This window comes from Protomyctophum parallelum, assembly GCF_964188405.1.
Source record: "Protomyctophum parallelum genome assembly, chromosome: 3".
Classification (NCBI taxonomy): Eukaryota; Metazoa; Chordata; class Actinopteri; order Myctophiformes; family Myctophidae; genus Protomyctophum; species Protomyctophum parallelum.
In genome coordinates this window covers 47,335,281-47,350,801 of record NC_139698.1, presented here as the reverse complement: position 1 = coordinate 47,350,801, position 15,521 = coordinate 47,335,281, and the positions used below count along the sequence as shown (strand labels likewise).

The 15,521-nt window shown below is 42.3% G+C and overlaps 1 protein-coding gene across 1 annotated transcript; it reads right to left on the bottom strand.

The window, feature by feature from the left end:
* Positions 1-2,670: 2,670 nt before the first annotated feature.
* Positions 2,671-15,244, bottom strand: cdcp1a (CUB domain containing protein 1a). Its single transcript, XM_083760280.1, has 10 exons — positions 15,011-15,244; positions 11,915-12,127; positions 10,291-10,659; positions 9,550-9,918; positions 7,364-7,561; positions 6,205-6,388; positions 5,647-5,837; positions 4,595-4,948; positions 4,233-4,320; positions 2,671-3,370 (listed from the first exon to the last, which is right to left on the bottom strand). Exons 1-10 carry the CDS (start codon positions 15,081-15,083, stop codon positions 2,890-2,892), a joined length of 2,520 nt encoding a protein of 839 aa, XP_083616406.1. The 5' UTR covers positions 15,084-15,244; the 3' UTR covers positions 2,671-2,889.
* Positions 15,245-15,521: the final 277 nt, after the last annotated feature.

The window sequence follows — 15,521 nt, the reverse complement described above, 5'->3', positions numbered from 1 at the left end:
TGTTATTTGAGTATGGAAACTGAAATGTGATTATCTAAACATACTTTTTTGAGAAATAGCTAACCTCTTGCTGTGTTTCTTTTTGGTTAGCACTAAACTAGAACCCACCACTTTCAACAAGTGGTCACTAGGCATATCTATGTAAACACAGAACTAAGTCTTGTCAGTTAGTTGTTCTTCTCTTTTGTAAATCTATGTATGGTTTTTCTTTTCCTTTTTTTGTAGTAGTATTCTCTTTACCTTTGAGTTTAGATTGAAATGTGAAAAGGGTAGGCCCAATGAACATTTGGCTTAATTCAGCCTACATATTTTTGGTCTGTTTCCCTGATTGTATCTTTTTTTGTATTGAGTTGTACTTTTGTTTGAATTAAATGTACTCATTCTGCATACTGTTTATAAATCAATGCATTGAAACTGGGACTCAACTGATGCAAATTACAGAAATGTTGTTATTCAATTACACGTATATTAATTGCATTTCTGTTATATTAAATATGCTAAAGTGGCTTACATTTATTTAAATTGCCTTTGTACATTTCTTTAAATAAACAAAACAAAAGGAAGTTCACATTGTACTGCATTATTTCATAGGCCAGTGGTCTACTTCAACAGGAGAACAGGAGCGCCACCAACAGGTGGATTTTTGAAAATGACTCAAATCATGAAGGCAGTGTGCAATTTACGTGGAATCTTTCAGACTTTCATACCAGGCTGAGGAATATATCCCACACTTTTCACATTGGCCAGATACAGCGCCACCAACAGGTGGATCTGTTGTTGTGGTTGTTCTTGTTGTACGTAACGACCCAGCACACTCAAACAAAAGAGGCTGGTGAGTGATGATGACCCCCCTTGCCCTTGGGCCCCCTCAACTCTCACTATAACTATAGACACTTTACCCCCCCCCCCCCCCCCCCCCCCCTCTCTCTCTCTGTTTAAAAGTAGCTAGGCCTACAGGACAAATCTCAAAGTAGGCTACAGGTGAAAATATAGTAGGCCGGAAAAAGAGAGAGAGAGGAAGAGAGGATAACTGTGGATATACACGTGGATCTACAAGCTCCAAGTGTTGCGTACACATGCTGCGCGTTGTGAGCTTGCAGATCGTCGTGCCCCACTCACCATGAATCCAAGCAGAGGTCCTCACAAGTATAGGTAAAACACTGCCACAAGTATATTTTGATGCCAATACTTTGTAAGATGTTACCTTCAAGTCATTATTATTATTTCCACAATCAGGGTACTTCATCCACCTCTAGTACAGTTACACCGTGATTATGTGGTGGTTGCAGTTGCACACTACTATACTATAATAAGCAGTTGGCTAGCAGGTTTAATGGCACATGGAGGAGTACCGTCATTATGCAAAGCTGCTCTCTCAGCAAGATTCCGTCCTCCGACACATACACGTCTCTGCACTCATATTTATGGACATTTTCATATTGAGGACCCCCAAATTCATGTAGGCTACTGTATATATTTGGCCATGGCAAGGACCGGCCATCTGAAAAGCTTTTGTGCCAGGGACCCCTATAAGAGTCCCTGTATGTGTTAATTAAAAAAGAAATGCTTTGAAAATAGCCACATTTAATAATGCTAAATTGGTTAAACTGATTGTGATGGTATAGTTATAGTAACTAATTTTGTTGGGGACCCCAACAGGCAACACGCACTTTGAGAACCTCTGCTTTAAAGAACACACAGTATCTCACTTGGATAGCTCTGCCCAAGATACCGTTTGCAATGTCTCCCTCTGCAGGTGCTTCTCTGAACTGTCTGATGCAAGAGCGTTCAACATGGTGTCTCACAACTCACAAGAGTGAGAGAAAAGAAAGAAAAAACCACCAAGACTCTGGTTTCTTCCATGCATGCACATTTGTATTTGTCTTACAGGGAATGTCTGTATTTCACAGGTGGACATTTGCAATACTTAAGTTAAACGCCTGATTGAACATACAGTACATTATGGCTGCCCATAACCATAAGGCATATTTGGCGGAAGATACAAATAAAAATCTTGGCATTACTTTAGACAACACGTAAGCAGCACTCTCAGACATCGGAAATGTGCTGGACTCATGTACTGTAGCCTCTTTGGTGCAACATTTCATGTAAAATTATGTACAAAACATCAATACAAACACAAATGAAATACATTCCTTTGGCTAAAAAAAACAATACAAAAAACCAGCTGTGACTCAGGATGTATGCAGTAGAGAGCGGCAGCTTGGGAAGCGGAAGGTTATACCCCGGTTCGATCCCCGTCTCCTACTGGCTTCACGTTGAAGTGTCCTTGAGCAAAACAGACACCGACTAAACCCCTAACCGCTCCCGAAGAGGGTGGGGTTCATTGCACTAGTGCTGTGTTACAAAAATATTATTTTCCAAGTATAAATCAGACTTAAGTAAAGTGAGTGTGTGCCTTCACCTATGAGGCTAGAAGTTTGAACAGGTGCTTCTGGGCACGGGGCTTAAAGCAAAAACAAATCTCACAACAGAACATTTTTGTCAGGCCAAGTCCCGATATGTGATTTAGGAAACACCACACAGTACACACGCGCACATACACTAGCGCTGTGTTTCCTAAACAGTTACAACAACATGTATATATACTGTAGTATATAGAAATATGATGTTTAGAAGCTTTAACCATTGGTTTTATCCAATAACATGTTTTCTATTTCTAGTTTGACCCATTCTGATAAAAATCGTTTATCTTATAAAAACTACTGAAATCAGTCTTGGGCATGAAGACAGTTTATTTTGCGTCCTTCAAGCAAAATCGCAACTTGTCACATAGATGCCGGGAGTGGGACCGGGAGGGTTGGATGCACCTTACAAAGTTCATGGTGGTCAATTTGCAACTAAGTGATAATAAGACCGATCAGCTCTTCAGTCCCCTCCTTCGGGGTCCAACCTGGGACCACGCACCGCCTCCTCGCTGTGGTGGGAGGAGGAACCATCCGCCTCCCCGTGGATCTCAGTACCGTACAGCTCGTTGTCCACCATGGACGGGCCGTGGCTCGCAGGTCTGTTTGGCAGTGGAGGCGCCTGCTGAGACTGGGGCTTGTACGACTGGTAGACACCAACATTCACGTGCTCCGCGTCGCCCCCCGTTGAGCGCGGCGGGCCGGGCGGGTCCGTGGTGGGGCCCGTGAAGGGCTGGTAGGTGTCCACCTCTCCATAGACTTCCATGTCCTCGTCGCCCTTCCTCAGCAGGTGCGTGTAGACGAGATCGTCCTCGATGGAGGCGTAGACATGCGACTCGTTGTCTTCCCGTGACTTGGGGAAGCCGTTGGGCCCCGGAAGAAAGCTGGCGCCGTTAGGGTTGTAGATGGACACCTGGTGGTTCAACATTTTCTTCTTCTTCTTCCTGTTTAGTTATGAAGGATGAAAGTATTTACAGTGAACAGTATTACAGTACAGTGACAAATGTAAAAATCGCAACATCCTTGAAAACTAAGATCTAATAGGTTCATGTACCCAAGTAACAGAAATTATCTGTTTTCATTTACTGTTGATTCATTAATTTAAAAAGTTCCGAATTACAATACAAACCAAGACTCGGATTAATGTAGATAATCTAGTCTCAAAGATGTACCAATGTAAAATGGATGATCAACTCAGCTGTGCGGTTAACAGAAAACAATGCACTCTGCAGAGAGGCTAACCAGTACCACCTGTTTTTCAATAACCACATGGGTCGTCGTTGATTATCCCTTACTTAAAGATGAGTGCAGTGATTTTTTAACCCCGCTAAAACATGATCTTCAAGTACTATGATTATACTAGGAGGAAGATTTATTTCAAAGAAGTGTACAGAAAGGGTTAAAAGTATGTTTTTATGTGGCCACACCCACCAGTTCATTAAGTATACCTGGTTTTCACCTTAGCACCACCCACCTGAACTTAAACCACGCCCACAGCTGTTGTTGTTGTATGATAATGTGATGACACTAAAATGGTGTTATTTCGATTGGGCCTTTTGACTCAAAGGCTTTCAGCTTTCAGGAAGAAACCAAAAATACACAGGGAAGACATATTTGAATATTATAACCACACCTGGGGGTCTATTAGAGTAATGTTAACTCCATAGATACATGCAAAACAGAAAAGGTACAAAAATCACGGCACTGCTTCAGGAAAAAGCTATAGCTGATGATTCACAAAACTGACTTTGATAAACATTCCTCATCAATAACAATAGCAAGTCTAGCCGATGATGACGCTCTCACCTGATCACCACACAGACCACTGCTAGTATAGCGATGGTAAGAACACACAGGACAGCCACCACGCTCAGGACGATGGTCAGGATCAGGTCTGGTTCGTTAAAAACAGGAACAAACAGGTTTTGAAATTGTAGTAGTTCGTTTTGCAATTTGGTTTTGTGAACCACTTAAGCCTCTATATGCATTACTTTGTCGTACAATGTACAGCAAAAATAGCCAATATACAAGCTATATGCAATATAGCTATAGCAATATGGATGTCAGGTTTAAAGTTGTTCATCGTGCAGCGTTAGTGAGGGAACTTTAAAGTCACTAATAAACACCCCCCCTTCCTCCCTCCCTTCCCAGGTGAAATGTTCTCTCACTCTTGTTTTTCTGCAGGGTGATCTGGGAAATGACGCTGAACTGTCCCGACTCGGGCATGCAGTTGGACATGTTGAGGTAGAACGTCTCGTAGACGAGGACATCGGAGGTGGCCTCGTCCTCCCGCCGGCTGTAGATCTCCTCCGGGGAGCTCAGGCCCCGCACCCCGATGTTAGTGTGCCGGTTGCCGCACTTGGGCCGACTGGCGTTGACAAACTCGATGCTGGCCTGCATCTTGGCCGGGACAGAGACTATCCAAGCCACTGTGGAGTAGGGCTTCATGCCTGCCGGCCAGCTAGGAGTAGCCAAACGGTTGGTAACGCCTTTCTTGGGAGATACTGTGAATATGTACCTCTCTGTAAGAATGGCAGAGATACAAGAGACAAACAGAAATTGAAAAATTTATCGAGGCAGCCAATCACAGCTAATCATCCCATACCCTCAGGCTATTAGCCTGGTGAAACCACTCCCCCTGCTGGACAACATTTGCATTCTGCCAGAAGGGAGAGTTTGGTCTCTCTCGGGCAGATTACTCCGACCAATTCTGGTCGGAGCGATATGCGGCTGTATGCGGCTGCTAGAGGCGGAATGAACGCGAGACTTATGACATATTGAAGCTGTGCCACAGCGCAAATGTAAACACAACCTAACAAGACTACAACTAGAAAGTAATATCATATTAATTTATATTAATTTATATTAATTTCATATTTTTGTCCCGCTGCTTCCAGGTTCATCGTTTCTGCTTGAGCGAGCCCAGATGCAGGCAGGAGGAGGGAACTTGTGAACTCAGTACTGCCGCAATCTGGCAGAGTCAGGTTATCAGGCTATGGGATCTAAATGAAATAACTCGCACTACAACAAGCCAGTGCCGAATCCTGTTTGCTAATGTACTGCCTATTTCTCATCTCAAATGTTTATATTGAGGATATCAAAATATACAAAAAAAAAAACACATACACAGGTTAATTAAGGTTTTGAGAAATGCAAAAGCAATCATGATCAATACATTTAGAGTCTGGTTGAAAATGTTTCATCAGTTTCAATATCTCACCAAAGATCTCCTCTTTGAAACGGGCATTTAGCAGCGACTGTGACGCCACCAGCTCCTTGCTCCCCGACCTGGAAACCACGACGGTCACGTTGCTGTTGATCTGCATCTTCTGCACGGGCCCCTGAGGGCAAAACTGGCCCACGGAAGTGCCATCGTCCTCTGAGATTTTGAGAATGGCGCTGTCGTTGCACCTGAGAGAGAATTATGGTAGAATGAACACCTTATAGTGTTATGTTTTTCAGCTTTTTTCCTCATGATTATGTTCTGAACTTCTGACCATCTGAATATGATAGAGTCAGGGAACACGCCTTGTATCTATTGTTTTTGGGTACAGCTTGGTCCCGTGACACAAGTGGTTCCTCTCCTATCTTTGTATATATCGTCTCTGACGGGTGGAAACCTCATATGTCCAAAACTTTGGATTCAAATCTAAAAGTCGACAAGCTCGAATGAGGTTAAGGCGGGTCGGGACTTTTGCATTTAGTATAGTTCTCGTTTTTTGACAGTCTGACAACAAACCGGTTAAAACGTTGATTGATACAGAATTCCTAGACACACCTCTGCTCAGGCAGAGACTGCCGCAGGCCGCCACCAGTGGAAGCAGACGGCCACATTTCCACAGTGCCGTGGAGTGGAGGGCGCAGGGTCCACGTCATGCTGCTCAGCGGGGCAGGAGGGCAATTGCGTAGGTCAGGAACGGTCAGGGCGAAGGGGCTGGAGCATCCTCTGAGCTCAGGACATTCTGGAGAAATGACACACACACAGCATTGTTTTCAAACTGTTTGTGCCCACGGCACACCAATGGGCAAGGAAAACAAACTGTTGGGCAAGTAAAACAAGTCAAGGCACAGCTGTGCGCGTAGCGAAAAAAGCAGATCAACAAACTCACAACGTGTCACAATCGGTATTGTTATAGTGGAGAAATAATCTACCAACGTTACATTTCCAAACCTATTGTGGGCAGTGGGCATATTTTTTTATAGTATCAATTATAGAACTTGCCTCTGTATTTATTATTAAATGACACAAAGCACAAAGTACACTGATTGTAAATTAAGAAAATGAAATGTTTCGCAATAATAATGTGTGGTTGTCACCTGTGCTAAAGCATGCATTTTAAAAACTAATACCAAAACAATCAAGCTGTTTTGTTGAAAAGGTGATATACAGTATATCACACATAATAATTGCATGAGAATTAGGAAGAACATCCACTCTTATGATGCCACAAGCAGTAAATGACAAAGCGGTCACTCTTCGATCTCGTGTGTGAATACATAAAGCTAAAAAGGTATATGAGTCATGGCAGGAGTTTGCAACGTTACTGTTATGTGTGCCACGAGTCACAAAAGTGGTCAACCACACCATTGAGCTGGTGATTTTGTGATACACACAGTTTGACACCTACAACTAGAGTCGATACCAGATTTTTGGGTGCTGATGCCGATCCAGATATCAGAGAGTCCTATACTACAGGCTATTACTGATTTGAAAAACATATTAGGCTTACAATTATTTTATTAATAGTGTTTGTTCAGAAACGGGTCTCCTCATCTCTCCACTCTTTAGTGAACAGAAAATAGATCTTCGGGTCAGGATACCAATTATATCCCACCAAGGAGACTCGTGCCACTGACCTTTGAGACCTGGTATTTTAGCGTAAATACCAGCACTCGTCTTCAAAAAGGTCCAATAATGGAGGGTATATATGAGTTACCTATGATTTGCCTGGCGATCACAAGGAGGTCTTCGGGGTGACAGTCCTGGAAGGACAGCCGAGCCCGCTGTCCTGCCGGGACACTGATCTTCCCCCGGGGGACAGAGTCCATCTGCATCTCACAGTCAGAGTCCGCTGTGGTCTTCTCAATGTTCAGAGAAAGGCCCTTCTTCTTCGTGAGATCAACGCTGCACTGCACTGCACACGACACAACAATCATACATCAGAGGGTTTTCCCCCCACAAATGAGGGCCTGGAAATATACGACGTCTGTATTGCTGCAACTATTCATTATGTTAGATTATTCAATTACTTTTGCGATCTATCAAATATTCGACAAGTGTGTTTTTTTTATAATTCTTTACATTTCTTATATATCAAGGAATCCTAAAAATGTAAATTGATTTGTATAATCGACTAAATCAATTACTCTGGTTTATTTGACACTTTGTCATACATAGAAGAAATAAAAAGTATAGCTTGTAGATCTGCAATTTTTGGGAAAATATAGGTAATATTTTATTCAAAGCTAATATTTCTTGCCATTTTGACAGAGCAGTGAGGTGAGGACGTGTGTGTGTGTCTTGCATGAGGAAGCCCATCACTGTCAGCCAATTAGCACAGATTTGACATAAAGGAAGTGCATCCTTGAAACACTGCGTTCTATCGGTGATGACGCAATCCCCAAGCTCCCCTAAAGTTAACCAATGAGGGTTCATATCAAGGCCACGAGGCAATGTGTCATCATGACATCATCCTGTACAGTGTTCTAACATGCAACGTTGTCATCAAGAGCATCTCAGTCAGCCCACACCAAAAATCCATGCCAGCTAAGATTTAGAAAAAGACACGTTTGGTGCCATTGTATAAGTCACAGTATCTAAAATACATTATCCTGACCACTCATACTGTGTATTTATTTTTCGACCACGGTCGAGATCGTGGATTTTACAATATCACGCCAGACTTCCCGGTCCTTCATTGCCATCCCCAGTTCCTGCTTACTGATGCCTGTGTTCCTAGCGATCAGGGAACGACAGTTTTCTACCTCTGGTCTGCTTTGAGGCAGGACTCCAGAGAAGAAGGGAAGATATAACCTCATTGTCAGCTCTGTAGCAGTGGCCGGCAAACTGTGTTCTTCTGGATCGGACTAGTGAAGAAACACGGGGAAGGTTTAGATCAGTCGATGGGTGGCTCTTCCAAGACAGATTTTGCGTTCTCATTAGAAGGCGGGTGTAAGTGCCATCCAACCGTTTCTCTAGTTTCTCGTCTCGGGGCCATAGAGTAGAATCGGCCAACCATAAACCATTTTTTATATGTTTATCTGCTTGTTTTTTTTCCCCTAAATTAATTTATCGTTTTTTTGTATGACAGTGTCACTACAGAAAGTGAAAAATAAATAAATAAGCAAAAAACAATTATAGCTAAAGTGTAGCGATGTGTTATGAGCTTGTAGATGTGCTATTATTGTTTTTGTCCACCTATAATCACATGCCCCAAATAGAGACTACAGGCTAAAAGTGGTTTAAGTGTGTCTGTGGGTTCTAAAAGTAATAACAAGCTTGTGACTAAATACTAACCGGCGGTATCCACTGGAACACAGATATTTTTTTTCCATTTACTGAGAAGTGACGGTTTTGGACATGCAGCGACGATTTGTTTCCAACCAGCGGTGTAAAGTAATGAAGTACATTTACTCAAGTACTTTATTTAAGTACACTTTTGAGGTACTTTTACTTTACTGGAGTATTTTCAATACTTTTACTTCTACTCCACTACATCTCAGAGGGAAATATTGCACTTTTACCCCACTACAATTATTTGACAACATCAGTTACTGGATACTTCGTAGATTTAGATTATTATTATAAAACATACATTAACCTTCAGCCATAGCCGTTAGGCTATATACATTTTGGCCATTTGAAAATAGCCAATGTACAAGCTCAAGATTTGTACACATTTTAATACAATTGAAAACTCTGCAAAATTAGTAGTTGAGTACTTTCCCCTTTTGGTACCTTAAGTACATTTCGATGCCAATACTTTATAATCCTTTTACTCAAGTAAATTCTGAATACCAGACTTTTACTTGTAAATTTCCACATTGTGGTATTGATACTTTTACTCAAGTTAAAGAACGTGAGTTCTTCCACCACTGAGCGACGACCACATGCTTTGCAAACCTGGGAAGCTCGTCCTGAGAGCAGAGACCTGGAAGTGGACAGAGAGTCCCGGGGAGTCTGCGCGCTTCCTGTCCATGTCACAGTTGCTCAGAGTCAAGGAGAAGTTTCCCAGTATCTGCGTCGCCTGGCGGGCCGCGGGCTCCAGCACAGTCGCCCCTCTGCCTGCCGTCAGGTATTCCATGGCAGCCTGGCTCTTTCGACACCGGGGCTGCGTATGGTTCATGAACCGAACGGCGGCGGTGTGTTTCGCCGCGACCCAAAAGTCCCACTCCATCACGGCGTCGTCTGGAAGACTGTCAGGGTAGTTTGGAGACAGCAGCTCAGAAGAGGAGGTCCCCTCTGGTAAAACCACCTGGATTCTGGCAAGTGCTTCGGGAGAGAATGAGGAAGTGAATGAAGACTGTCAGAACACGCTGGCTTGTTTGATGGTATGTTTGATCACATCTACCAAGGGTGTGTCTTGTAAAAAAAGAACATTTTCTTAAAACAGTTAAGCCCTAAACTACAAGTAACTAACTTAGTAGACCTAACTACAAGTAGTTCCCAACGTGTTACAATGCAATGTGATTTCAGCTTGTAGACAGTCTACATTCCCCAAAAGGAAATGCATGTATTTAATTCAGTCTAACCAGAAGCAGGGAAAAAACATATCAATATCCCATAACGAAGGTGGCTATAAATAATTATCTGCGAGAGCAATGTTTCATAGACACATGGGAGTGGAACATTTTAGAAACTTACATTTGATTTTCTCCCCAACGGACACAGGAAACAGTGCAGCTTGCAGTTTCTGCTTGGCCGGCACTTTCAGAGAAAACTGTCCCTGATTTTGCACCTGAGCCCCACGGACGGCTCCGTCTCTGCAGTATGTCCCGATCGCCACCTGCCCGGACGTCTGGAAGGCCTCCAGGGTGTACGTGTGTTTGTCCGGACAGCTCCCACTGGGCTCAATCTGCCTGAGGCCTGTCTTGGTGAAGTCTATTCGGAACACCGGGACCGTGGAGGAGGCGGCCGACAGGTTCCAGGTGAAGGTGCGGTCGAAATCCGACAGAGGAAGGGAACCCGGTGACTCAATCAGGACGATCCCATCACAGAGCTTCGTGGTGCACTCTGTGAAAAGCAGGTACAGTAATAGTGGTCATGCATTGTGAGCTTGAATATATGAAAAATATACTTTTGTGTGACATTCCAACGACAAAGAAGCAGGGGATACATTTTTGGCAAAAGAAAACATGAAGCAAAAATACACAAAATTAAACAATTGTAGAAAGCACAAAATGTATACTGTATATCAAACAATTTAGGTAATATAAACATTAAGCACTTGAATCGCAGCATCCATATTCAAAGGGAACATTGGCCAAGAATAGCCACAACGTGATGCGTTGTAAGCTTATAAACCGGCTGTTTTTGGCATCGAGATTTGGTGTTGATGTAAAATAGGTCCAGAGTCGACTCAGGTCCAGTTTACAAGTCAAGAGGTTTGAAGTGGTTAAGCTTCATGTATACTTAATCACATGGTAGTGTTGCAGCTTCCCGACAGGAAGAAACCACCTAACTCCAAAATGTTCATTTTTCAAACAATGAAAAATATAAATTGTTCAGGAAATGAAGAAAACCTTATATTTTGAAAACAACGCAATACTGCTTCATCAAAGTTGGTGTTGTGACTTTATATGTTGTCAATTACTTGCATGAGAGGGGGAGAGGTGGTAGAGTTAGCTGTTTTAGCAGACAGTTTGAGGGTCCAATCATCCAATGGAGTTTTGTCATTTTCACTTTCCATTGGTTCAATATTTCTTTAACCAACACACAGACGTAAAGGGTGTTCAATAGCACAGATTTATGCAAAAGAAAAAACCCAAAACCTCAACCTCATTTTTTTTAAATACACATTTACACACACATACACATACAGATTCAGTAACAGCTTCTATCCCACAGCGGTAGTTGCACTCAATGCTGCTAAAAAATGATCTGTTGCTGCGACACTTTTTAGTTTCTATTATCTATTATCTATTACCTTCTATTAATATTTATTATCTTAAGTACAATAAGGGTTTGTTGTGCGATAACAGCTGAAAATGACATGCTTGTGCATTAGGGCTGCTGGGGTTGTGCAATAACAAGAAGTCATGTGTTTTTGTTTTATCTTGTACAGTATGTTGTTTTGTGATATGATGCACTGATTGGTTGGCACTTTTAATTTCGTTGTACACGTTGCAATGACAATTAAAGATCTATCTATCTATCTATCTATCAATTTGGAGGTCCTTGGCACAAGAAAAGTTTGAGAACCACAAGTTTAGAAGGCATTCAAGTAGAATCAGCCTCAGGTGAATAATGTGTTTTAATAAACACTTACTTATGTATCTTAGAATGTCCACACTGAATACATCCTGAGGACTGGAACAGTTGAACTCCAGAGAGGCAGCGCCGGCGTCACTTAACCGCACAGAAGCACCACATTGTCGAGAGCGGCCCTGATCGGCACACACAACACACGCTGACCCTCTGATCTTATTACTGAGGGAGACTGTAGAGCCCCTATCAGGGCTGATGGTCAACTTCTGGACTCCTGGAGGGAGAACAAAGGAGGGGAGAAAATACTTTTGATGAAGTTAATTTCATTTTCTCTAAATGTTGCAATGCCACAACATGTTATGAGTAGGGGTGGCAGTACCCTGGAGGCCGGAGGCAAGACAACTAGGCTCAGAACGTTTCCTCACTGGTTCTCAATTTGTAGTTATGAACCCTCAATCTGGAACTTCCTTTCCCTTCCCGCAAACCGGTTTTTCTAGTGATGCACTGAATATTCGGCCGCAGAAAATATTCGGCAGAAAATGGCTACATACATTACATGGCCTACTCGGTTTCGGCCCAAATAGGCAGAAAATATATCACTGAATAGTGTATGCAATTAATGCATTCAAAAGAGCTGAATAAATGTTTTATGGATCCATAATAGTGATTATTATTTAAGTTACGTTTTGCCATAACCATAATATAACATTTGTAGAATCAAACTCAGGTTAATGGGTTAAGTGGGGATACTAAAACAGCGATATTCAGTTACACTTCATACCAATGATACTGTGCGGGTGTAGGTATGTTAAGTGATAACCACTTTCAACATGGCATTATAGGCAAAAGCTTTCTAATTCAACATGCATTATAGGCAAAAGCTTTCTAAATCTTTCACATTTTTCAAACATCTACAAGCTTGTAGGTCAACTATTTTTGCTATTTGTTGTACAACAAAGTATATAGTGCTTAAGTGGCATTCGGACTAGACCTGTCTGGCTGGAAACATTGTGGTTGCAAGGACTGCACTTCTTGACATTGAGAACCAGTGGGCTATATTGTCAATTCCTATCAGCTGGGAAAATCTGAGTAGAAAATCTGAACAACAGTTGACTGTGAACCGCTATTGCTGAGGTGCCTTTGAATTAAAGTTTGAGCAAGTCACTTGAACCTTAGCACGCTGCATCCCTGTTCTGGGATTGACATACAGTATAGGCGAACATTCTGTGAAAGCTGATCTACAAGTTCACGCGTTGTGATGCTTTTTAACTGTGAGCTAAGAGATTTGGTGTAGAGACAAATAAAAGGAGGGCCACCCAGGATAGACCCCTGGGAAACCCTGGTCAATTAAGTACACATAGGGACACGACAAGTGATTGAGTCAGTGATGTCTTTTCTTTTGATATTAATATAGATGTCATGATATAATGGTTGCTTAACCCCCAATAGTCCAGTGTACAGTAGCTGTAGGCCTAGCTGATTAATGGCCAACGGCAGACATTTGGACAACTATAACCCCAAGATTATTTGCCTGAATTCATGGGCCAACATGAGGAAAGACTGAGAGCTATGTGTGAGCTTTCAAGTCATCATTTGACATCCAACAATGTGTGTTGTTGGATTGTAGTTTGTTTTAGGGGGGGTCGGGGGAGTTGTATTCGCTCTGGCCTTTAAACAAGTTCAGCATCAGAAGATCTTCCCTGATTATATTAAGGTCCAAAAGGTTTAAACGTTAGTCGTTTTTGTATACTAGCACCTAATAAAAAGGCTTAAAATATCCGTGCTGCACCAGTGTCCTCTCCTCCTTCTGTCCAAAAGGTATGTTTGGTAGTGCTGTTGTGTTGTAAGAAACTGACTGACTGTGCTGAATGCAACACAGCCTGGCTTCACTCCCTCTATGACTAATAAGCCTTTACCTCCTGAACAAACAGGCCTGAACACACACACACACACACACACACACACACACACACACACACACACACACACACACACACACACACACACACACACACACACACACACACAAGCAACTAATTTGCAAGACAGTTTACATAAAGTATATTTCTCTCCCTCACCCCCCCCCCCCCCCCCCCACACACACACACACACACACACACTATTGTATCATCATTTGTTCCTCTGAAACTGTCATGTTCCATAGACATTTAAAAAGCAAAAATAGGCTGTCTACAGAAAATCTTCTGTCCATTTCATATAGTAATAAACGTATATGAACACTCTTGTAGCTACTGATACTGTATAATTAAATAACTAAACACTTCCTATGGGTAGATTGTGTTTTGTTTCATTTTTGGTTCCATTTCAGTTCTTGTTAGTACAGCTTGTTTTCCTGTAAAGAGGATGACTCATACAGCGTACGTGTTTCACTGTCTTTCACACAAGACACTAACATTCTTATTTAGCCAATCACATACTCAAGACAAGTCATAAGACTGACAGTCATATTTCTTTTTCGGAAGGTAAAGCTCGAATCAGACCAGCTGTAACATGTTGCATAGGGTAAAGAACAGGCCTGGTACATGATATTATCTATTTATTATTTACTAATACATCCACAAAGTGGGGCCTATAGGGCCAGGGACCCCCAGTGGTCCTGGAGGGGCCTTCCAGGGGGTCCCGCTCCCCACCCAGCTAAATGATATACCAAATGGACTATAGGTCTGTAACTCTGCACTAAACGCTCTGGCTACCTACAAATTCATCAAATGTGTAGCCTACAAATTAATGTCCAATATGTACACTCTCAGAGTTCAATAACTGAGGATTTGACAGAGCAGAGATCTTATTAGAATAGGCCTACTGTACAATAAATAATACTTGTCATCCGTCAGCTAAAATCAATCAAACAGGCCAGCTGGGGTCCTTGAAATAAAAACGCATTCACCCCAACACGCTGCGCATAGGTTGATTACGGATAGCGTTTCCCAAAAGTGAAATAGCATTTGTTTTGATTTGTAAACATTACCAGCTAGTGTGCCCAAAAATGGACTAATCATATATTCTAGCTAAATGCCACATAGAGTCAGGACGAAACAATTTAAAATTACACCCAACGGCTGTGTAATTGATTTAGCGTTGCAGCGTTCTGATCAACTGCATGGTTATAATAGGGTACAATACAGAGATCACTTACCTGATACACTCAAGGCGGAGAATGCAAATAAACAAATCTGTAGAGCAACTCTGACTACTGATGCTGCGGGCATACTGTCCTTGGAGAAACACGAAAACAATAAACACGTGAATAGATTAGATTGATCCTGAGTCGTGCATCATGTTTTATGTCTTATTATCATCACCCAGCTCATAAAAGATAGATCTGACCGTTTAGTGATACTACAGTAGAGACATGCAGCGGTGCTTCCTGACTGTATTTCGTTTAGGTGTAGGCCTTAACTCCTCCTCCTGACGCAGGTAAAGGCGTGGCCCCATAGAATAAAAAATGCGTGGCTCAGAGAGTCATAGATATAATGGCTCAGGGCAATATGAGGTCGTGTTGTGAATGTGATGAATCGATGACGCGGGCGCACGCGCGCGCACACACACACACACACACACACACACACACACACACACACACACACACAGTCACACACACACACACACACACACACACACACACAATTACCATGTAGGGAACCGAA

Excerpts from the sequence above, each read along its gene's own strand:
- cdcp1a (XM_083760280.1), bottom strand. The coding sequence starts at position 15,083 with ATGCCCGCAGCATCAGTAGTCAGAGTTGCTCTACAGATTTGTTTATTT. Across the intron at positions 10,660-11,914 it reads GGACATTCTAAGATACATAA|AGTGCACCACGAAGCTCTGT; the intron begins GTAAGTGTTTAT and ends TGCTTTTCACAG. Across the intron at positions 3,371-4,232 it reads GTGGTCTGTGTGGTGATCAG|GAAGAAGAAGAAGAAAATGT; the intron begins GTGAGAGCGTCA and ends ATAACTAAACAG.